Source organism: Seriola aureovittata, chromosome 2 (genome assembly GCF_021018895.1).
Source record: "Seriola aureovittata isolate HTS-2021-v1 ecotype China chromosome 2, ASM2101889v1, whole genome shotgun sequence".
NCBI classification, from domain to species: domain Eukaryota; kingdom Metazoa; phylum Chordata; class Actinopteri; order Carangiformes; family Carangidae; genus Seriola; species Seriola aureovittata.
Window position 1 is genome coordinate 18,628,765 of NC_079365.1, and position 23,062 is coordinate 18,651,826.

General features: G+C 39.5%; 3 protein-coding genes across 3 annotated transcripts; 1 reads left to right on the forward strand and 2 right to left on the reverse strand.

Moving 5' to 3' along the window:
- Positions 1–66: 66 nt before the first annotated feature.
- Positions 67–6,166, reverse strand: fam83e (family with sequence similarity 83 member E). The gene is made up of 10 exons (XM_056400275.1): positions 6,123–6,166; positions 5,220–6,003; positions 4,544–4,690; positions 3,315–3,439; positions 2,812–3,225; positions 2,539–2,598; positions 2,358–2,408; positions 2,021–2,255; positions 1,722–1,931; positions 67–1,571 (listed from the first exon to the last, which is right to left on the reverse strand). The coding sequence occupies exons 2-10, from the start codon at positions 5,685–5,687 to the stop codon at positions 1,392–1,394; spliced, it is 1,890 nt and encodes a 629-aa protein (XP_056256250.1). The 5' UTR covers positions 5,688–6,003; positions 6,123–6,166; the 3' UTR covers positions 67–1,391.
- Positions 6,167–6,935: 769 nt separating this feature from the next.
- emp3a (epithelial membrane protein 3a) lies at positions 6,936–10,147 on the reverse strand. The gene is made up of 5 exons (XM_056364678.1): positions 10,039–10,147; positions 8,524–8,634; positions 8,149–8,251; positions 7,848–7,988; positions 6,936–7,549 (listed from the first exon to the last, which is right to left on the reverse strand). The coding sequence occupies exons 2-5, from the start codon at positions 8,599–8,601 to the stop codon at positions 7,374–7,376; spliced, it is 498 nt and encodes a 165-aa protein (XP_056220653.1). The 5' UTR covers positions 8,602–8,634; positions 10,039–10,147; the 3' UTR covers positions 6,936–7,373.
- Positions 10,148–10,284: 137 nt separating this feature from the next.
- Positions 10,285–22,664, forward strand: si:dkey-264d12.5 (coiled-coil domain-containing protein 30). The gene is made up of 21 exons (XM_056364667.1): positions 10,285–12,722; positions 13,387–13,554; positions 13,645–13,765; positions 14,159–14,370; positions 14,629–14,724; positions 15,131–15,296; positions 15,584–15,634; positions 16,743–16,858; positions 17,644–17,748; positions 17,982–18,071; positions 18,265–18,363; positions 19,145–19,255; positions 19,550–19,651; positions 19,844–19,923; positions 20,084–20,210; positions 20,473–20,585; positions 20,918–21,059; positions 21,525–21,661; positions 21,792–21,909; positions 22,186–22,247; positions 22,343–22,664. The coding sequence occupies exons 1-21, from the start codon at positions 12,708–12,710 to the stop codon at positions 22,563–22,565; spliced, it is 2,454 nt and encodes an 817-aa protein (XP_056220642.1). The 5' UTR covers positions 10,285–12,707; the 3' UTR covers positions 22,566–22,664.
- Positions 22,665–23,062: the final 398 nt, after the last annotated feature.

The window sequence follows — 23,062 nt, forward strand, 5'->3', positions numbered from 1 at the left end:
AGCGCACTGGAGTGTGTAACAGCAGAACTTCATACCCTCATATAGAATAGTTTGAGTTAAGTTTATTTGCACAGGTGAAATCAAACAAATGACAAATAGGTAACAATTAATTAGCAAGGAGAGGGAAAATCCTTCTATGTATAAATCTATGTACAATGTTGAAAACATTTTAACAAGAGTTTGCATTCAAGCAGATGTTAAGCAGATATAATGTTTACATCATCTTCACTGTCTTAGTGCAGGTATTTGCTAACAAACAGTATATCGGAGGCTGATCGGGATATCATTAGTTTTGCTTCTTGGTCATAAACAAAGGGTCAAATTAGAATTTTGACCTCACTAGATGAAAAGTGAGGGGATCACCATAATGATTACAATCTATTCTGAGGGAGGGAGGCTTGAACGTTTCAATTCTCATCCATCCAACAGATGTTTCATTTAAAGCCACAAATGTCAACCTCATGGTGGCACAAGAGCGAAAGTCAGAGAGATAACGTAAGTCAGATATGTTTTCTGTACAAAATTTTCATGCCAATCTGTCCAGTAGAAGTGAAAACTTTGACTTGCTGGTGGCGCCAAAAGGAGGGCCACAGGCTCAACATAGTCATTACGCGTCATCCTCTGGGGGACCTTGAATGTCTAATTAAAATTTCATGTCATTGCTTCCAACAGTTCTTGATATATTTCAGTCTGGACCAAAGTGGTGGACTGACAAGCCAACTGATATTGCCACCCATGGTACCAACACTGGTGTGGATGAAAAACACAAAAACAGTTTTAAGTTAGGACCCATGTATCTGATCTGTTTGTGAAATGTGCAGGAAGATGAAGATTGTTAATATTCATAAGGTTCCTGTTTCCAAAAGTCACCAAAATAAATATCTTCCCCAACCTCTCACTGTTTGTCCCCTGTCTCCACCAGTCTTTTAATACTACATTTCCTTATTTCTACTTCCCCAGCCTAAAGTTTGTCTCTCAGCATTTTTAAATTGAAATACTGAAGTTGTGAGTCCAGGCACTCACCCAAACCCTGCAGATCATTTTAAAGATACATTTAAAAAGTCAGTAAATTTCTTCTTGGTAGCACATATGCAACTGACTTTGTGAGTACTGTTCAGCTGTACATTATTAGCAGCATAGATTTTATTTATTTAAACATAAAGTAAAGCACTATATACAGCATTCAGTGAAAGATCTAGTCATCAGATTCAGTGGGACATTGCACCAAAAGATAAAACTTATACATCCTGCATATTAACAATAGTTTTGTTATCAGAGTCACTGTCTGTTTTTGGATTATTTGGGGTAATTAACACTGCAAAGGTCCACTGCTGGCAGCTGCCATGTTGTTACAGAAGATCCTGCTCATGTATTTTTGTCCTCTCTCTTCATTATTGTTCCCCTTCTCTCTCTGCCAGCGACCTCCTCCAGTCCAACCTGAGACCATAACTGGAACTGCGGGGCCTGTCTTGGGGCAGAAGGTTTATAGGAGTTCTGTTGAATAAAGATTGTTCATTGTTCCTATTCTTCATCAGAGCAACAGCAGGCGTCATCTGACCCGGGTCAAAGCACTGTCAAGGAAACAGAGATTGACAGTACATTAATTAACTACTGTACAATTTTGAGTTAATGGCAATTTATCTGAGCGTTTAGAGCACTTAAAACATTTAATTACTTCTTGCAGGTTAATGCAGTGAACTAAAACTAATCTACACACTTACACTGGCTTTAAACCTTGGCACTGGGACTCTGTCATCACTTGTATCTGTGTTGTATATGCTCAGGTCCATCATGGACCGGCTAACTTCTGACATGGCATTTGATCCTTTCTTGGTCGGTCTTGACGTGCTCTGCTGAGACTGAATCCTCTTCATGATGTCACTCACAGAGCTGAAGCTCTCAGACTGCGGCACCCTCAGGATTATAGGTTTCTGTGAGGAGAGAAATGCATCTCAATGTCCCCAGCATCTTTGTATCAGAGGTAAGTCAAGTGTTTTGACTGCAAAGACCAGTTACTTACTCTAGAAGAGGGTGTGTTCTCCACTTTGGGGCTAGTTTTATCCATGCTGCTCTTCTCCTCCAAGATGGACTCCCTCCTTAATTGCTCTCTTGTCTTTGTATTAGAAGGACTGACCAAATTGTATGTTGCTTCTGCTGTTTTATTGTCAAGTCTTGATGTTGTTCTGTCATCAAAATTGGTGCTCCTCTCTGCGGAGAGCTGCCTGGACATTGTCTTTTCTAATATGTATTCCACGCTTCAGAAGAAAAAAAAAACAAACACATTACCACATATTTTGGATATTCCATTTCCGTAGTAACTCATTCAATGTGTTTTTTCTTCATCTTTTGTGTCTTACCTCTTCATTATTTCTGGAGCTGTCTGGTGTTTTGGTAAGGGCTGTGTCTTGCTATGATTATAATGATAATAATCAACATCCCAGGGAAAGATATGTAAAAAAAAAACATTAGCAGAAAAAAACCACAAACATTCCCAATACTCTTAATCAGTATGTCAAAATTGGCTACAACAAGACTCACTCGAAGGTTGTAGATTTATCTGGCACATGGTTTGTCACTGGAGAGGTGTTTTCATATACCCTGTCAAATACAAAAAGAGATCAGTGAGGTCCTGCAAACAATCTGTAGTTCAAATTATAAACATTTTGAAGGGGAAATCCATTTAGAATCCATTTAAAGAAATTTCCTGTACAGCATACAACACTTAAATAAATATAGCCTACTTGATCCAAAGACACTTCAAGGCCTCACTAATGGTGTCTAAGACTGGTTAAATCAAGATGATCCATGTACCTTTTTTTATTCACAAATTGGTTTCCATTGTCGGCAAAGGTGTCCATAATAGTAGCTTTTTTATCAAACAGTATGTTATTCTTCAGTGGCATTTCCCCATGTTGATTAAGAGGACTGAAACAGCTGTCTCTCTGGACAACACCCATGGCTTCCCAGTCCAGGAGGGAATCAGCAGGTGGAGACGGGGGGCTGAAAACCTCAAGCTCCAAAGAGAGTTGTTTTTGGAAGCGGAGACCTGAGAAGTCTTTCAGCTGATGAGTCACTTCTACGTGGGTACCTGCAACCCTCCATGTGTCTGGGACTGGGAGCGAAGCAGCAAAAAGGATCCTGAACTCTCTATCAAATGAGTCAACAATTGTTCCGCGAAGAACAGTGATCAGCTGCCGGTGCAGGTGGGCGTCCGTCCATGTGAGGCTGCAGAGTACAAAGACAGTTTGTTAGATCACTCTCAAGTGTGTGAAACACCTGTAAAAGGAAAAGGGTAGACAGGAATGTCTGTTTACCTATAGCTGCCATGAATCACTGTCTCTAAATCCACTAGAAGGAACTTGTCTTTCATTTCCCCGACCACCGTTCTTCCCGTCCTCGAACAGAAGGTTTTCCCTCCAAGAACACGGACCCGCATGTTCTGCCAGATCACAAGATTAAGCTGAAACTCAAGACTGAATTGCATTCAAACTTGGTGTTTATCCATGATGGATAGATGAAATAAATGACCTAGTGTTTAATATCTCCCTACACAAGGTCTGTGCAGCCATGCCAAGCTGTACTTTGGCTCAGCAGTGCCTCAAGCTAAACGCTAATGACGGCATGCTTACATGCCCATAGTGACAATGCCAACATGCTTATGTATAGCAGGTATAATATAATGTTTACCATGTTCACTGTCTTTGTTTAGTGAGTAAGCAGCTTAATTAGTCGAGATCAGCAAATGTTGCTCAACAGAAAGTAAGAATGACAGGAATGTTCTTCTTCTTTTTTCAGGTGTTTGGTCATGAACTAAAGTATTCACCTGTTTGAAAATTTGTCCTGATGATGGTGCTAGACAAATAGTCAGGTGAGCACCAAAGTGATGAGGATACAGCCAATGTCTGTACCAAATTTCATGGCAATCAATCGAGTAGATGTTGAACTATTTCACAGGACAAGTTAATATTTTGACCAGCTGGTGGCACCAGATAAAATGTCATGAGATCATGAATGTCATTAGAGTTCATCCTCTGAGCACCAAAGATATCTGTGCCAAATTTTGTGGTTATCCACCCAGTAATTGTTGAGATGTTTCCAGTCTGGACCAAAGTGGCACACCATGCCATAACAAAGTGAATGTCTTGGATCAGCTGATCATTAGTCTGTAGCTCAATTATAGAAACTGACATAGAATTTTAACTTCTGTTCAGCCGTGTTCATCAATTTCATGTAGAGCATTCATGAAAATAGGATCTTCAGGTATTTCTCTGCTTGAGAGACACAGAAAACACTGAATGCTGAGCAACCAGTTTAGCTATGTGCAACCAAAAGTACATTCCTAGCATAAGTATACCAAAGAAAAGCACAACAGTTCAACAGCACATCTACAGTGTGTCAAGTTTTTAATGAAACTGATGTACACTTGCCTTCTGGTGTGATATTTGTTAAAAGAGACAACAATTACATAGGCAAATGTGTTGATCTGTTGAACATACAGTAAACAAGAGGATAGCTGCTAGGTGTGTGCTGATTCGTCACTCACCGGATGCCTGAGCCTGTTGAGAGTGAAATTCTCCTGAATGGATCTTTGGTTCAGGATGATGTAGACAGCGACACCATGGGAGGCAGCGTAGTGTAAATCGCCAATTATTGCACCATCTGTCAGCCTGTCTGTCACAATGGCAATTACCTGTATGGTACACAAAAATATTACTCAGAAAAAGACCCTCTTTTCCTTTCTTATTGTTCACCGATGAAAATTCTCTTGGATGCAGCAGTGGAAAGAGTATTCAGATGCTAAAACTGAAGAGGTTACAGTGAAATTATAATGCTGAAGAGTAAAAATACTCACTCTAAGGAATGCTTTTTATAAGTATAAGAATTCACCTCAAAAGTGTATTTCATCGTATTGTTTACTGTGACTTGTATTTAATGTTGGAGGGTTCAAACTGAAGCAGTGCTTCATATTTTATTATTTCATCAATGTTTTTAGCATGAAAATCTTAATATGCAAAGTAAGTATTAACTAAAGCATTAAACAAATACTGACGCAACAAGTAAACTTTCTGCTGAATTCTGGTTTGACAGTATAAAGTCTCAGAAAATGTAAATATTCATGTATTCCTCAAATTTGTACATATGTAGTTCACTTCTACCCATGTGAAAATGTTTGTTGTGTTCATCCATAAAATTAAATCTTATTAATCATATTTGCATACTTTCCTGGCCTTTTGTAAGTGCCGTCGTATTATCTCTCTGACAGGAGGTTCTCCTTCAGCTGGGGGACTGGTGTGGACTGTTACGCTTCCCTTTGGAACCCAGGGGCCTTTTTCAGGCCAGCCAAGGTCTAGGTCTGGGGTTGGTATGTCTGAGTGGCAAGGGAAATAGGTGGAACAGAAGTCCTCCATCTCTGAGCTGCCTTCCACTCCATTCTCCTCCCGCTGTACCTGCAGCTGGTTAGAGCGATAGTCCTGGGCCCAGCTGGTTATCTGGCTGACCTCTTCAGAAGACAAGAAGCTGCCGGGTTGCTCTGCGCTACTGGAGCTGTAGAACGCCTCTGGTCCTGAATTCAGGAGTGTCTCCACCGCTTGTCGCTCCTTCTCACAGTAGATGAACTCTGGGGAGGACTCATTGACTGGGAGGAACACTGCGTTCTCATCAAGGCTCTGCTCCTGAGAGTTTGACATGACTGCAGTCTGGTGTGTCTCCGGGAAAAAGTGCTATCTATTGAGGTTCCCACTACTGACAACAGTTGTGTGAAAACGAGACCATTCCAGGCCGGCTCATGTCACCCTTCAATTTAACAAAAGCGATGATGTCATTCATCCCTCTGGCAAAAAAAGAAAAAAGAAAAATCACAATATTTCCATGTTGTCAACAGCTACCCAGGAATCATCAGATGTCTTGATATTTCTGCTTCACGTCGCTCCTTCTTAAGCATGTTCAACGTGCACAAGTTCAGTCCTGAAAACATTTGTTCTGCAGCAGCCTTGTTCCCCAGCTCTTGTTGACATAAGAGAAAAATCAACAGGTTGTGTTAAAAAAAAGTAAATTTTAACACACTTAAAAAAAAAAAAAAAAAAAGAAGATAAATAAAGAAACAAACACATTGTGAAACTCACCTCCTGGGTAGTATGTCTCATCTCTCTCAGGCTCCAGTGTTAATCATAAGTTGTTAGAAGATGTGTCTCCTCCCCTGCCTGTCATCTCATACCTCTCAACCTCTCCACTCCCTGTTACCTACATTGTTCTCAGATTCCAGAGATTCTGTGCAGCTGACAGATTGTTGAGCTGCTCAGACACACAATCATGATGTTATATCCTACTGTACCTCTTCTGTCTCCCATAGCTGCAGGATTTAAATAAAAAATACAGTCTCTAATTTTCTGGGTTCACTTCATACACTTCCTAAAAGAGTGTGAGGTGCTTGGCGAATAACATTGACTTGCATCCTATATTTATGTACAGGCTGCTGTTTGCCTCACTGTCTTCTTCTTGGACTGGTTCAGCCGGACAGGTAGGTTTGTAGAAGAGAAACATGCAACAGCGTATCTGACATCTAAAAGGTGTCAGGTGCAACCACAGTGTTTTCTGTAGAAATAACTTTAGAAACGGTGGCCATAGGATACTACAGAAGTGCCCCAGTCATTCGCTGATCATCACATTCCTCTCATTTAATCGTGTAGACATATTTTAACGCTGTAAAGTACATAATGAATGCCACACCACAATGACAGATTAAAACACAAAAGTGACACACCCTTTCACAACCTTAGTGTTAAGTCAGAGGATTGCACCTGCACTGTGTTACTCTTAAGGTACTCAATATAAAACAAACAGGCCGTATGCACATTTAGCCTTATAAACACAGCAATGCTCTTTAGTGAAGACGACATGTTTGCTACTTGGTGAAAGCAATAAATGGTTATACAACATTCAGTGAATTCTGTTTTTAATAAGCAAACACAGGTATGTACAAAATACAAAAACAAGTCATTTGAAATCAATATTTTCTTACCGTGATCACAATCATACAACCACAAGATATGCATTCATTATCTAATATTTTTATTTAATAATGTAATAAAATGTGACACATTAAGAAGAGCTTTGTATCTTACAACATTATTGATGAGTTTTCTTGATCTGCTCTTGAATGTAAATGAAATGTCCCGCATACGATGTAGTACAGCAGGGTGGATATTGACTCAGACAGAAAATAGATTTGTATATTTTAAAGAGGTATTTTGATTATCAGTCATTTTATTTCCTAATATGTGCTTACTCATAACTGGGAAATGATTGAAGTTGAGTAACGAGAGTTGCATTCTTTATAAAAGGTTTTCATTTTCATCCTTTCTACTTTTTTTGGCTCATTGCTTTTTGCGCAGGTGGACATACAGGACTCCACTGACCAGCAGCAGAGGGACACACAGCCATGCCAGGATGAAGCAGTAGCCAAAGCGTCCTTTGCTCAGATCTCTGGAGTCATTAAGGATCTCCTTTCTGTGGAAGGTGAAGATGAGGCAGGCCGCAAAGTCTGTGAAACCTACAAGAGTAAGATGTTAAAAAAATTTTAGGCGAAATGATCTTATTTCATACATTTTCGTGGTTTATAGACGACACTGTCTGCCTCATTAGGTATACCTGTACAATCTAGTGCCATTGAGCCATTGATATCCCAAATCTGGGCTACTTCCTCCATGTACAAAACATGAGTACATACAGTATATCACAAGAAATGAGTCCTCTGAAGAATGATAATATAAAATGCCTGTTGTAATATAAAATGTCAGGTTTTCATTTGCACAGTTTTATGTGGATTAAGGAATAAGACTTCAAAGCACCTGCAAACGCCTGGCAGAGGCCTGTGAAGTAGAAGAGTCCTCCCTTTGACATGGTCAACAGCTGGCCCAGAAAAACCAGGAAGGAGATGGAGGAGAAGACCACAGAGAGGACCATGAGGGCCTGGACTGACTGCAGCCAGTCTGAGAGAACAGGTGCACAACACTGGCTCACAAGTAAAACTAAAAACTCCACACAATTTGCAATATCCAGTCACACAGAAATATAAATATAACCATTACATAAACAAACCAGCTTGCAAGTGTGTAGGTAAACATTCAGACAAGCACTCGGACAATTTACCGCTTTCATTGGTAGCAGCACACAACCAGGTCTTTGTGGCATTATCATGGAAGCAGTTATACCAGAGGTCTCTGATTTCTGTATCAGCCCATATCCACCAGGACTGCAGGCAGAAAGAAAGAATAAAGAAAGAGCGATAGAGTGAAAGAAAGTTTTTATCACATTGAATTTGTGCCTATATTAGGTCAAATGGCACGCACAGTCATTTTGTTTATAATTACTGATGGATCAGATTTCAAAATGACTCCATGCCAAAAACCGCAGTTAGTTGATGTGCAGCGTTTTTGTCTTTGGTTTTCTTCATACACGAATTAACAATGACATGCATAACAGGAACAATATGAGTTAATAAACCAGTTCATGTGCGCATCTCACCTTCTCCAGAGTGGCGATGAGGAGCATGGCCAAGGTGACCAGATGTAGTACAGTTAGGGATACGAGGAGGAAGACCATGACTGCTTGGAGATGAGGTAAGACTCTAGTATCCTGTGTGCAAACAACCATGTGATGTTATTATGATTACAGATTATAGTACAAGACCAGTAATCCTGTAAAATCATTTTTGGTGGATTCATACCGAAGCTCTGTAGTCAAAGAAGCACCGTTTGCCATTGCTAAAGACCGTCCCTTTCTTCCATGTCATTCAAAATAGCCAGCAGATTTCTCAAGGCGGTGGCCTAAAACAGTGGACTCTCTGTCTGCCTCTCGAGGAAACTCTGAGCACTTTCATCATTCTTCTCAACATCTACTCTGACAATCTCTGCTCATTTATCAAGCCACAATCATGCCACACAGTGGGGGGATTTCACTCTAGCTTCAGAGGCTGTCTAGTCTCTGGGGAATACATCAGAACATCAGCGCCCTGTGACCTTTGTAAACAAGCATGTGGTCTCAAACTTTATCTTCCACCGGTCTGATGAAGATATTGTGTCTTTTGAGTTCAGGTTCTTTAAAGCAAGATAATCTGTCATTACACAACGAATATGAACATTTTTTCGATTTTCTTTAATTATTCTCATTTATCAATACAGAGAAAGTCTTTTGTGTAAAGGTTGGGTTTTGTTTTTACAACAGTCAGTACAGTATCAAAGCTGGTGAGAATGAACAGAACTGTTATAATCCTATCCATCAAATCAGTGTGGCTTTTTCACCAAAAACCTTTGGGACCACATAAGGGGAAGTCATATTATTAAGCAAGATTTGTTGCTGTTTGGTTTCACTTCTTCTAGATACAGCTGTTAAAATTAGTAAACACAGAAGTTGTTATGTGGCCTAACCAGTACATCAGGATTTTTTTACTAAAACATGACTATAGTACCAACACTGTGCATCTGACACATTTGTTCCTGTGGCCAGGAAGAGAGACTGATGCATGATTTCACAAATCATTTAATCCATTTTCAAATGTGGGTGCTAGATTCAAACTTTTAACTTTTGTTTATACCCTTCACTGTGCAGCTAGACTGCTGGGACCTGGTATTCTACGCCTTGCATATGTTTGTCTTTCCCACCCAGCTCTGCCCATAGAGGGAAACCACTGTTGCTATTAGACTGTGGACAATTCAGAGAGGCATGCGTTTGATTACATACTACTACATCTGGTTTACATAACAGCTTGAGGTACCTGGCACAGACAGGACAAAAGTAATGACAACATAAACTACAAGTGTATCATGCTGGAAGAACAGAAAAGCATCTTCATAGACATCCAAACAATGTCATTAAAGGATCTGCTGTTAACTTTAGATCACATTTGGGTGTGACCTGCATCCCATTGGGCAAGAGGTTCCTCATTTACTAAGCTGTATGTGTCAGATAGTAATAAAAAAACCCAGGAATACGTATTCTGTTTAATCCAACATAACCAAGATGTGTTAATGAAGTTCTTACCCTTCAGCTTGTGTCTTTGAATCTGCTTCAGTGATCGTCTTTGATTGCGTTTCTGCTGCTATCCTCCCTCTGTGCTCTTGCTTCCCTCTCAGACGTTTTAGCTCCAAAACTTGGAGAGAACGGTATAGGAGAGGAATGTGGAGTTAGATATAGGAGGAGTTCTCAACACCCATTTCCTCTCAACTTTCCCTGCCCTCCCCCCTCAAATCTGAGGTCTGGACCAGCTCGGCACCAAAAATAACATTCCTCTGGACCTGCGAAAACACAGAGCAGAAGCTATATCACAGACATGCCATTTTGCTGTAAAATGTGGAACAAAATATTGTACGGTCGTGCATGATTAAATCCATCATTCCGACCGTACTGAAGAACAAAAAGAATCAGGTAGTTGAAGCATATTTTTCATAACTCTGACGATGGTAGATGTGTGGGCTGGCAATGGTACATTTTTCTATTATTAAATCCACTTTTTTGTCCCAGTGTTGCCCATGTACTCATGCTGTTCATCCAGCTGTGCAGCTTGGCATGGAGACCACAACGGTCATGGAGACTTCCTAAGTGGGGCGATTGAAAGGCAGGAAATAAGGGCTGATTACTGAACACTTTTGACTGTAAATGAGCAGGAAATCTCAGACCACCCAAGATACAACATGCAAAATCAAATCCTCAGAAAGAATATTAAATTGTGTAGAAACTCTGCACCCCATAGCAATTTATGTTGTTATTTGTATAATGAACGCAGAGTTACAAGCAGCTGCAGCAACAGTGGATGCCTTTACCTAATTATGAGTAAAATTTCATCAGTTAAACAATAATCAGTGGAGGGAGAATTTATTTAATCATTTACTTAATGCCACACTGTAAAATACTCCATTACAATTAAAGTCCAGAATTAAAAATATCACTCAAGTAAATATACACAGAGTACAGTGTTATTAACAAAATGTAGGCTACTTTAAGTAGGTCTAACAAAAGTTAAAGTGCTCAATGCAGGAAATGGTCACTGTGAGTGTTATCTGTTATCAGGGGTGGACATAAACAAAGTACATTTACTTGAGTACTGTATTTGAGTATATTTTTAAAGCACCTTATGACTTTACTCCACTAAACTTAAAAGACAAATATTGCACTTCTGACTCCACTACATTTCTATGAAGTATCTACTTTGAAGCAGAGCTATTGGTTAAGGAATTTTATTTTATTTTTGAAAATGTGATAGACCATACCTTGTTCATCACAGGAGAAAAACCAATCACAGCAAACTCCTGCACTGTCAGTCATGTTGTGCTTGCTGCATTTTTGAACAGCTCAGTTTGAACTTGGCAGCACAGTGGACTAACGATGGCTACATTAGAAAGAGGCAGACGATTCTTCACCAGAGCACACATGGCCTTGTCTTACATCCATGTTTAGAAATTTTCGAAATAAAGAAAGATTCCTATCATTTTGAATGTGAACTGTGTTTAGCATGACCAAACTTAATCACTGTTATGCTTTTCTGTCCTTTTGTTGATTGAATGTTGTTTTTATGGAAATTTCTATATGTTTTGTAGCATATTCTACAAGCTTTTTATCCCACAGGAAGAAAGTCAATCAATTCAGTGGGTTGTTTCAGAGTCATTAGGTTCTGTAAATGCACTGTGGAACAATAGAACAATGTGTTGACAAAAAAATTACTTTTGAATAGGCATACTTAAGTATCTTTAAAGGTAAGTGAGCTACTCCTGTAGGCTACATTAACTCAAGTCAACGTTTTACTGAACAACTTTCACTTGTATTGTAATATTTGACCAGGTGTATCCTTTGACTCAAGTAATGGCGCTGTGTAGCCTACTTTGTCCACCTCCATCTATCACCTATAAATTATAGCCTATTATGGATTACTATGAATGTTACATAAATGTGAGCAGCATTTCACTGTTGTAGTCGATCAAGGTGATGCTAATATGAACTATTTTATGTTGCGCAGTAATACCACTTAATATCAACTTTAACAACAATGCCATTGTAGTGGAGTATAATGAGTGCAAAATAGAAATGTAAATACTCAAGTAATATTTGTAGCTACAGGACTGGAGTAGAAACTGGCTGCCTATAATGTAAATATAACATCATATAACATCATATAACATCATTTAACAGCCATCACTATGCCAACTATCAAATGTAAAATGGGTTCCGGTTCCTGCACAAAGTTTTCGTTTTTACTGATGTTACCGGGGACTTCAAACTGTTCACCCTGTTAAAAGGTCCCATAAGACGCCTTCGGGGACCCACAAACAGAACCACGGTCACAGTGCGCAGAAGCCGTGAGTCTTCACAAGAAGAACTAACAGAACTTCGCCACTTGTTCAAGCCACAGAAAGCGGTGTTTTACAGTAGTTTCCTCCAGCATCAACCCACGTTATGTTTTCACTCTCTGTAGCTGGTTTTGACGTGAACGTTTCGAGTACGTTCCTCCTAGTAACGTACCGTTATAACCGCTAGACTACGGGGTAAAAACAACGGTCGGTTCGCGTGGTTACGTCGCTGTGTGTCCTGGAACGGGAGGCTACGTTCTGTCTCCATGGCAGTGACAGTTGGCAATCGGACTTTTTCGGAAAACGACAAAAATAAAAGCTAAAGTGTGAGTGTATCGCGGTGGAAAGCTGCTTCTCACCGCAGGACAAATGGCCCAACCAGAGGTACTGAACACATTTTGCTTTTTCTTTTTACTAAACTAAAACCTGCGACTTTTAGTTTATTAAACACCGTAAAACTAGTGATGAACTGTTTCCTGCATCACACACCATAATCAGCTTGTTCAAAATCTTGTTTACACTGAGTGAATTTTCTTGTTTGTTCTTTTTTGTACGGCTGCTTTAGAAACTTTGGGATACACTAGAATTAAAAATAAAGTTCTGTGGGTTTCACCAAGTCTGACTGCAGATCTTGTGTTTATAGTGACAAATGTGCGCACTGTACAAGATAAAGTCAGATATTATTATGTTTTGTTCTGCAGATGCACATAGAAAAAGTAATTCAACACAACCATACTGGCAATACCAGCTGTTTCCACAGAAAGACACAGCTGCTCCAAAGTGTGCAAACAACTTAAGCCACAGCTGAGAGAAGTGTCAGTTGTCTCTCTCTAGCTCAGAGTTTTGGGCACATTCTGGGACAATTTTTAGAACCATTTTAGATGGAAGATGAAAACACTGACAATCTACGGAAAACCCACAATGCTGGGAATCAGTGATCATCCATATCTGCCTCAAAACCTTGTCCATGTGTTGCTGTGTTTTCACTTTGGAGCCTGTATCATCACCCTCTCTTAGCATGCAATAATGTCAACAATGCTTTCAACAGGAGGATCTGGAGCAGATTGCCACATGGTTTAGTGAGGAGGGACTTGCTTCTGACTCCCCTAAGGAAGCTCAGCTGTGTTTGCTATGGCGTGCTCTTCAGCGCACAAAAAGCAGTCTGACAAGGGACCAGGACAAGCAGCGCTCACAACACTTAGCAGAGATGGCAGAGGTAAGTGATCACTGCCGTGTGAGAATGTGCAAAAGAGAGGGTCTGTAAAGGCGACATTTGACGCTGGTGTTCTGTCTCTCTGTCTGTAAGGTGCGGAAGTCCTTTGAGCAGATCCGCATCTTTACAGAGCAAAAAGATGTTTTGGCTCAGGAGATACAAGATGAGAACGATCAGCTCAAGGACCAGCTGCGGCAGCTGATATCCCTTCAAGGTTGGAAATGTTTACCAGTACACCACATCAACATAGCAAAACTCATACCTCTGGGTCTTCATCTTCACTATTTCAATGCACATTTCCAAATTGTTGTACGGCATTTGTCTATAGAGTAATAGTGTATTTTGAGAAAATAATGTAGATGCTTTTGTCTCATATCCTGAAAGACTTTCTTTATAAAGCAAAAGAAAGCTCCATTTGAGCAGTAATCCAAGTGTCCTGTTCTATTGTTCAATCTGCAGAGATGTGTAAATCAAAATACTGTATAAGTGAAGCCATTAGTGGGGTATATTTACATAAACCTCTCCCTTGTAACTCCACATTTTCAGCAGTAGTGAAAATAAAACATTATAAATCCTTTTCCTTCCTCTCCCTTCTTTATTGTGATAGACACCCAGATAAGCGAGGTGGCTAAAATGCTGTACCAGCAGGGTCTCACAGAGTTGATTCACAGCAGCCCCAGTGAACAGGTGGCATACCTCTTGGTGGAGAGGGCCTCCCTACTTGAGACGAGTGAGGATCCTTTCAACCTGATGGGTGCTGGGAACACAATGAGCCCGCTGCAGACAGAGACACAAGTGATGAACAGCAACGCACGACAGGTTAGAGGAGGAACATCCATTCATTTGAAAATTATCAGTTAGAAGAGATAGAAAGATGTTGTTTAAGCGAGAGCCGTGGGTCAGAAGGTGATTTCTAGCTTTGATACTATGAGAACCTAAATATGCAGAGCTTTCAGTATTTTCTGTATTTAGTTTGACGAGAGCTTTCCAGTTGTCATGAGAGCACACCTTCCATACAATTTTCTCCCTGGTCAAATGATTTATTGTGTAATTCTGTGATCTAATGTTATTCCTCAGTATCCCCACAAGGGGGCACCACGTCACGGTCAGAGTCCATGGAGGAGACTCTTTGGACTCCACAAAGCGTCACAGAGCAAACATACTTTTATTCCTGTACGTCCTTTTATCTACAGCAATGTTACTGCATCTCACTCAATATTAACAAATACTAAAAACTGCACTTAGGTTGCTGCTGAATTGCATGTGGCGATCTTTTTGCATGTTGTCTGTTCAAAACTTCTGTTCAGCAGCATCCACATTGACTGCAACCCCCCTTTTTTTTCTTCCAGCGTTATTAAACTCTGTTACCAGCACAAACTAGGGAACTTTGCATGACAGAAGAAATTCGAGACACCACACACCACAGATGCATCTTGATCCCCTGCACTTCTCAAGGTCTCCTGTCTGTTCTGGCATGTATTTCTGAATATTCTTGTTTGTATTCACTGCTTCCCTTCAAAGCCTGGCAGTCACTGTAATTGTGGTCAATTGTGGTGAGTTGTTTCCCTCTTCTCTTTAGGCTGAGGCCAGGCATTTGACTGGCCAGTCAAATAGTGTGGAGAGGAAGTGTTCCCGTCTGGAGCGGGATCTGGAGGAGGGCTCCCGCCGGCTGGCAATGGCTCACAATGAGATCCGACGTTTGACTGATGAGTTGGAGTCTGCACATTTGACTCAAAAAACCTATGGTGAGAGATATTAATCAGCTACTGATAAACGGACTGTCATTCTCACAGATTCCTCATGGTGATAATATAATAGCTGCTCATTAAATCAAGGTTGCTAAACTTTCAGTCTGATCCTAAATAACAAATATTTGTATATTACTAATGTTGTCATTTTACCATCATTTCTGAACTAAAACTGAAGTTTCCACCAACTTCCGCTGCTCTAACTTAAGAGGAAACTCTGCCAGGAACTTTGTAAAGTGCACTGTACAAACATATGTGTTTATTCTATCATTTGTGATTATCAGAGCCTGAGCTGCAGGCGGCACAACAGGAGGTAGAAAACCTGAAGAAATACGGTGAGACTTTTTTTTTTTTTTTCACGTTTAAGGTCTTTAAAATAATAATCATAAAAGATCTGTGTTACAATCTCCACACAGCTCAGATCTATCTATTTTGTGTGCATCACTATTAAAATGAAGAGACTGACTGACAGTGGCCTCTCTCTCATACTTGGGTCCCGAAATCACAGCCCACCACTGAAGTGACTGATTAAATCACTGGTAGTCCAGAAGTTCAGAGGAGGAGGCCTTTATTACTGAACTGAATAACAGGGTCTGTCAAAAGATCCCTTTTGTGCATGCAGGGTTGCATATGGTTTAGTGTGTGTGGTTTCTGGAAGGAGGAGAAATAACCAACATAAAAATAATATAGTACAAACTATTACATAAATAACACCTTGCTTGAACAGTTTCCGTTGCCACATTGCCACAAGGTGGAACTATGAGACACTATGATGCCAGATAAGAAACAAGTAACCACTTACTCATCAAAGCAGGTTGAACTTATAAAAATGAATGATACATTTCCACTTGCACAAAAGATAATGTGCCTACAACATGGTGAAATAGAAAATACAGCCAATGCAACAAACTTAAATGCAAAGCCATATGAACAAACGTGAACATGAAATTCCAAAAAAAAACAAAAACAAAACAAAATGTACTCACTGGTCAATGGACGCACACGCAACAGTAAAGCAAAGGCATTCACACCCGAACTCAACAGGTCTCTTAGAAACGCTTAAAAGAGAAAGAAAAGTCTACATGTGTTGCACTGGTGAGCTGGAATGTACCACTCAGAGAGGGGTGATGTGGAATCCTCCAACTGGTACTGGCCTTTTCAACTATCCTGTTTAGATGCTGCCAGGTCGCCGGTGTATTGCATGGCTAGCACTCATACACATTCATTAATTCTCTTTACTATAAAATTTGTGCTGATGTCCCTCTGCTGCAGCTCAGCAAGGAAAGACTGTCCACTTAAATTCTGAACGTTTGTGTTTTCAGTTAGTATACTTAAAACCAATCAGTATTTCATAGAGAAGAATGCTTGATAATAGATTATTTCATTCTTCCGCATGTGCTATTTATAGTCTGATGATTGCATTATCTGATTTTTTTTCTAAAGAAATGGTCGAACTGCGAAAGACCAAAGAGCTGAACGATCGTCTGGACCTTGAGATCAGAGCCTTGAGGAGCAGGGTACGCTCCCTGGATGCTGAGAAGAGCTCTCTGCAGCAGACGGTAAGATAAGATAAGATAAGATAAGATAAGATAAGATAAGATAAGATAAGATAAGATAAGATAAGATGATGGTGAGGTCACACTGAATTAAAGAATTTGTTTTCTACAAAATACTTTTGACTTTCAATCATTTCCATTTCAGTTTCAATAATATGCTGTAGTACCGATAGGAACCACACACTTCAGTGTCATTATTGCTTTGAGCTGATAAATTATATGAGGGGTCAAATAAACTCATTAATCCTTTCCCTCATTTGTGTCAACAGAGGCAGATATTTCAGTCGACCTTATTTCAGACCATGGGTCCATATTAAAAGTGCAAATGAATCGTACTTTTGGGAGAGTGTGTTAGAGTTTACAATTAAGCCTGAATGAAGTGCATGGTTAGTGCTGTTGCCCTTGTAATGTCTATAAATCTAATTCTGGCAACCTTACTGTCCCAATAGTCATAATAACAAAGCAGTGGACTGATAGTGTTAATAAAGCATTAACTCTTCTTCTTAAATGACAGTTACAGCGAGCAGTCGATGCTACTTTTGACCACATGCCTTTCCTGTAGCAATGGTTAGGTAACCAACCTTGTGTCTAGAATAGCTAACCATGGAGCGACAACTGAAAATTAAATATGTCTTGTAAATGTTTTCTTCGACAGTAAACTGTACATCTTTGGATTTTGGATTTGAATACATAAACTTGTGCCAGGGGAAATTATAATGGACATTTTTCACTACTAAACCACATGAGTAATTAGTTAAACAAAAAACAATCATGTGTCTTTGTCTCAGGTTGTATCTCTGCGGGAGGAGATGGAGCAGGTGCAGTCAGCCTTGCAGCAGCAGCAGCTCCTCACTGTGCAGGTTCAGGCCGACCGGACCACAGAGCTGGCTAAAGTAAATCTCATTACTTAAACTCGTTAAATGTGAAAATAAAATTGCTGTCATTCAGAATAGTAGCACAGTATTCAAGAGCTACAGTGTTCAAGTACTGATTGAAATTCCATTTAAAAACTATTTCTATATATGTATACTGTCAAGATACAATTTTTATTGGTTTTAACTTGCCTGAACTATCATGGACCCTGGTCAGAGACACAGTTGCAGTACATGTGTATGTTTTTTCTCAGGTTGTATGTCTGCAGAAGGAGGTGGAGCGGTTGGAGTCAGCCCTACAGGAGCAACATCAGCAGGCGGAGCAGCAGCTGCAGACTGTGCAGGTTCACGGTGGCCAAGCCAATGAGTTTGCAAAACATGTATTGTAAAGCAGAGATGCCACTTAAATGATTGACTTTTCTGCCAAGACACCAGTTCAAATGCCTTGTTCATGTAATGCTCCAAAATGACCCATGTGATGGATGCATGTGTGTGTGTTCCTGTTGAAAACGTACCTCCTTGTCCCTTTTTTTTTAGTTCCAAGCAGCAGAGATGGCACAGAGCAACACGACCTGTAGAAATTTAAAGGAGAAACAGGCTGCTCAGACAAGATGTCTTTTAGATATGGAGCAAACTGTGAGTACATACACACAGGAAAAGATGAACAGATAACTGAGACACAAAGTGACATTGATCTGACTGCTTCATTTCATCTCTCTCTGAAGCAAATTGGTAGTTGGTAGTTTGACAAAGCTACCATCAAATGTGTCTTTGTAATTATGAAACATACTCCAAGTGGTGTGATTCCAAACCCTTGCAGTAAGTCCTAAAAGCCCACCTGATAATCTCCAATATTTATGTCACTGAAACTTCTTTTTAATTTGCATAGTTTAACTTCCTAGTGCAATATGCTGTATGTATGTTTAAGTCATCAATAACCTCTGTCATGTGTCAATAAAGAAAATCCTGGGGAAAATACTCTATATCCTAGGAATTGTAGACTAACCTTGAAATTGCTTGGAGACAAGAACAAGCGCAACAAGTATAAAATTACAGCACAAATGAAATCACTGTGTGTGGGGTGGCTGATGTGAGACTTCAATGTGTTTTTTGGAATATAGAATGTTGCAGTATCCGATGCTTTAAATAATGCTGAGGTATTTGTTCTCTATGGCGCATAAAAATGTTTGTAACATTCATGAGAAAACATGGAAATGATTCAGTTTGGGTGCAGTCAATTTTAAAGACATGGATTATTTGCAAATTACAAATAATCACCTTTTGGAAGTTTTGGTGCCTGTGTTGTTATCAAATGTAAAAGCTCCCATTAGTTAAACCTCTAAAATGCATTATGAATGTGAACCCTGTGCTGTGACAGACATTAGATACCTACATTGATCTGTGCTACATTTCTCAGGTTGTATCTCTGCAGAAGGAGGTGGAGCGGCTGGAGTCAGCCCTGCAGCAGCAGCAGCAGCAGCTCCAGACTGTGCAGGGTCAGGCTCAGCAGGCCAATGAGCTGGCTAAAGTAAGTCCAGTTATGGAAAACCTTGATCATTATATGGGAAGATTACACCTGTCATCAGCAGAAAAGTATTTTATATTAATATCAGAAAGTGTGGTGACTAGTTTGTACATGGTTACCTCTGTGGAAAAAAAACTATTTTTTCACCAAACAGGACTGTATTACTGAGTCAGTCTTTCTAGAGAATCTTATTCCCACGAAACATAATGTTGAACACATTAATATAAATAAATGTAACTCAAGAAAAGGAAGTCGTGGTCAATACATTCCTGATTGTTGTTGTTGTTGTGTTTCTAGTCCCAGGAAAGTGAGTTGAATCAGAGCAATCAGGTGTGCAGAGCTTTACAAAATACGCTCAGTGCTCAGACAAGAAAGAGCCTCTTGGAGGAGGAGTCAGAAGTGAGTGAATCAATATATTTAAAACATTAGTAATATGTTTCAGATCATTACATTAAATGCAAATTAAGTAACTGATAATCTGGTTTATTTATAAGAGAAATGGGCTGCAATGGCAGATTAAGACCCTCCTTCTTTCCTTTTACGTTATGTCAAAACTTTTCCATATCCTGTCTGATACATTCCCTTAAACAGCATCTGGATAATTCCCATGGAGATCTGGATAACGCCATAGCTACCATCTGCAAGAAAGACCGCAATCCTCAGGATCAAAAGTAGGATATTCCACCTCCATACCTTTCAGCTCCAGTAAATACTCTATGTCCATATCAACTCTTAATGTTGCAGTAAGTGAAGGTTTAACAGTGTGTGTGTGTGTGTGTGTGTGTGTGTGTGTGTGTGTGTGTGTGTGTGTGTGTGTGTGTCTATGTGAAGGCCATGGAAGCAAAAAGAGGTAGATATGCAACATGGTGAAAACACTCACTGGCAACTGGAAGACTCCTATACAGCAGAGGATAAAGAGCCACAATCACAGCTGTGCAAGGAAAACAAACTGCATATGGTAATTTCTTATATGGTAGATATAGTATATTTGAATATACCAGAAATATATCAGCACTACATCTGGTTACATATTAAAACTTAGCTTGTGTTAGCGCAACTATTTACATGTAGTAAAGAGGAGAGACAGTTAACCAACCATGTTTTAAGCCCAGAGAAGACAAAGGTGTAAAGATGTAAGTGAGTTGGATAATGTACTGTACAGACTAAACACTGAAACCATCAGTCTCTGTCACTGCTGATGTTTGTATTGTGGACCGCAGGAGTGTCCTGATCATCAAAATGCAGACAGGAATCTGCTGTCCACCCAGGATGAGTGTGAGACACTTAAGAAGGAGATCTGTGAGACCCTTAAATGCCTTGACAAAGAGCGCAGGTAAGAGGCCCGTAATGTTGCTGCCAGCTGAAAAACTCTCCAATATTCAAACTAATCAGAAACTACAAAACAAAATATTGTCTTAGACCTAATAAGCTGTTACTTTAATTTCATCCAATGATATATGTATGTATGAGCAAACACCAAAGACCTTTCATCCTGTAGAGGTCATTGAGAACTTTGACAGCGTGTCCCTTTATGGTATAATAATAAACAGAATATAATAAGAATAATATACAATGTCTAACTTTCTTTTTAAATTGTAGATTAGATTATGAATGATATGATTATGTTTTATGTTTTATGTTTTATGTTTGTCCATCTGTTTACAGTAAATACTACGACATGAAGGAAAAACACAAGGCTAAACTGTTTTGGGCCAAACAAAAATATGATGATGAAACCATGTGGCGAGATGAGAAGATAAAGAGTATAGAGCGAGAACTGTCTCTGTGTTCCCATTCATTGGCAAAGGTAGATTTGCAGATGTGTCCTGCTTTACTCAAAAGAAACCATATTGTTCGAGGAGGGACTATTGAATTTCAGTAATACTTCAGATCACTGCAATTCTCAATGTATCTATATATATATATATTTTTTTTTTTTTTTTTTTTTTTAAATGTATCTGGTTTGAATTACATTTAAAATTGTATCATAATTACTGTTGTGTAAAGATTTCTCCCTGCTTTTTGAATTCACTCGATGGTTTTCAACATCACTTTTTATCCCGACCCACGTTAACACATATTTACTCAGCTTATTTTTCCTACTGTATGTACAGTATGTTATATTGATTCAGTAACCATGGTCACAGACTTTCTGGCAATGCGTAATTTTTGTATTGACACAAGTCTCAGTATAGCCTGTTTTCAGATAAATGAGATATGAAACTGGGGCTGATAAATTATCTTTGTAATTGAAATGTTTTTTCTTTACCAGGAGAAAGAGCTCGTTGCAAGTATAACTGCAGAAAATGAGAAACTACTTGTTGAGAGGACGAGGTTGTTACAACAGCTGAACGAGGAAGAGCACAACAAGAAAGACAGTAATCTAACAGCTGCTTTGTCCAAATGCAGGTATTGAATTTACACAGTCGGTCAACACGTCACTGCATGAGTCCAGACATGATGCTCAAAGTAAATAGCAAAAGTAATTTAGGTAATATGTGTTCACCGACAAAGAGGAGATGTTTGTTTTGATCTTCAGGGTGGATTTTCTAGAGATGGAAAACAAGAAACTGGGAAACAAAATACTTCACATGTCCAATCAGCTGGCTGTCCTGGAACGAACCCTACAGAACATGCAGTCACTTCACTTTGCTGAGGTACTGGGCACAGTTAAACCTGCTTCATCTCTGGATCTAGAGTTGCTGGTGATGGTACGGCTGTAGTTTTAAATGCCAGCAACCCTGTGAGACTGTACTGCCTCATAGACATCCTCAGCAGGTCTCCAAAGTGTTTATGTTTCACCCTCTGGGAAAAATACATGTCTGTACTGAATTGAATATATTTGTCAAGATAGTTGACCGTAAAGAGGAAGGTTGATTATGCTGAAATTGTTGAGTATATATCTAACGAAGATGTTTATTTTGTTTTATTAGGAATTGAAGAAAATATATAATCCTCAGCAGATCCGTACATCGCACTCTGTGCAAACTTCAAGGTAGGTCTGACCACAGCTCAGAACTTGATCAAAACCAATTTGTTTGGTAAAATAAAACACCATTAAATGTCTGTGAACTTTGATTGTGTCCCTAGTGTGATGATGCCTAAGCCTTCTGAAATCCAGACCTTATGGGACGATACTCAGAGCGGTCACGCCAAGCAGCCACGTGTGACTTCTTCCCCAAACTGTTTGATCTCTGCGGCCCTGTCTCGATCAGCAGAGATGGGTTACCTGAACCTGACCTCTGCTCAGAACCGCTCGGACCAATCGGCTTCCCCGGCTGTCCTCAGCAGCTCAGAAAGTTCAGGTTCCTGAAACGTTCTATCTGCAACATGAATATACTGTTTACTGTATATTATATACTGTCTGTTTTATTTGTGAGTCAATTAAATAAATAAATAACTGAAGAATTTCCTTTTGCTCTGTAAAATTCATTTTCACTTGACTTTTTAAATTTACTCTCAATCTCTCGACCTGGCCTTCCCACATATGTCACAACTTGGTAAGTTCTCCATTTAGAATAAATAATGATAGTTACTGTTAGTTACAGTCATAATGATAATGAATCCACATTTTATCTGTTCTAAATATAGACTTGAAACATGTCTGTGGTCTGTGTACACTGACTAATGTGAAAGACATATGTGCCTTCACACAGTGTAGTTTTATCTTTATACTTTTTCTGGTTTTCTTCTTTGCACAAACTCAAAACAAGTTTTTTTACACAGCACTCTGGGGCCAATTCTGGTGGTGAAGCTACAGTTTATCTAGACGTATGTATGGTGTGTAGTGAACAGTCATTTGACCAGTCA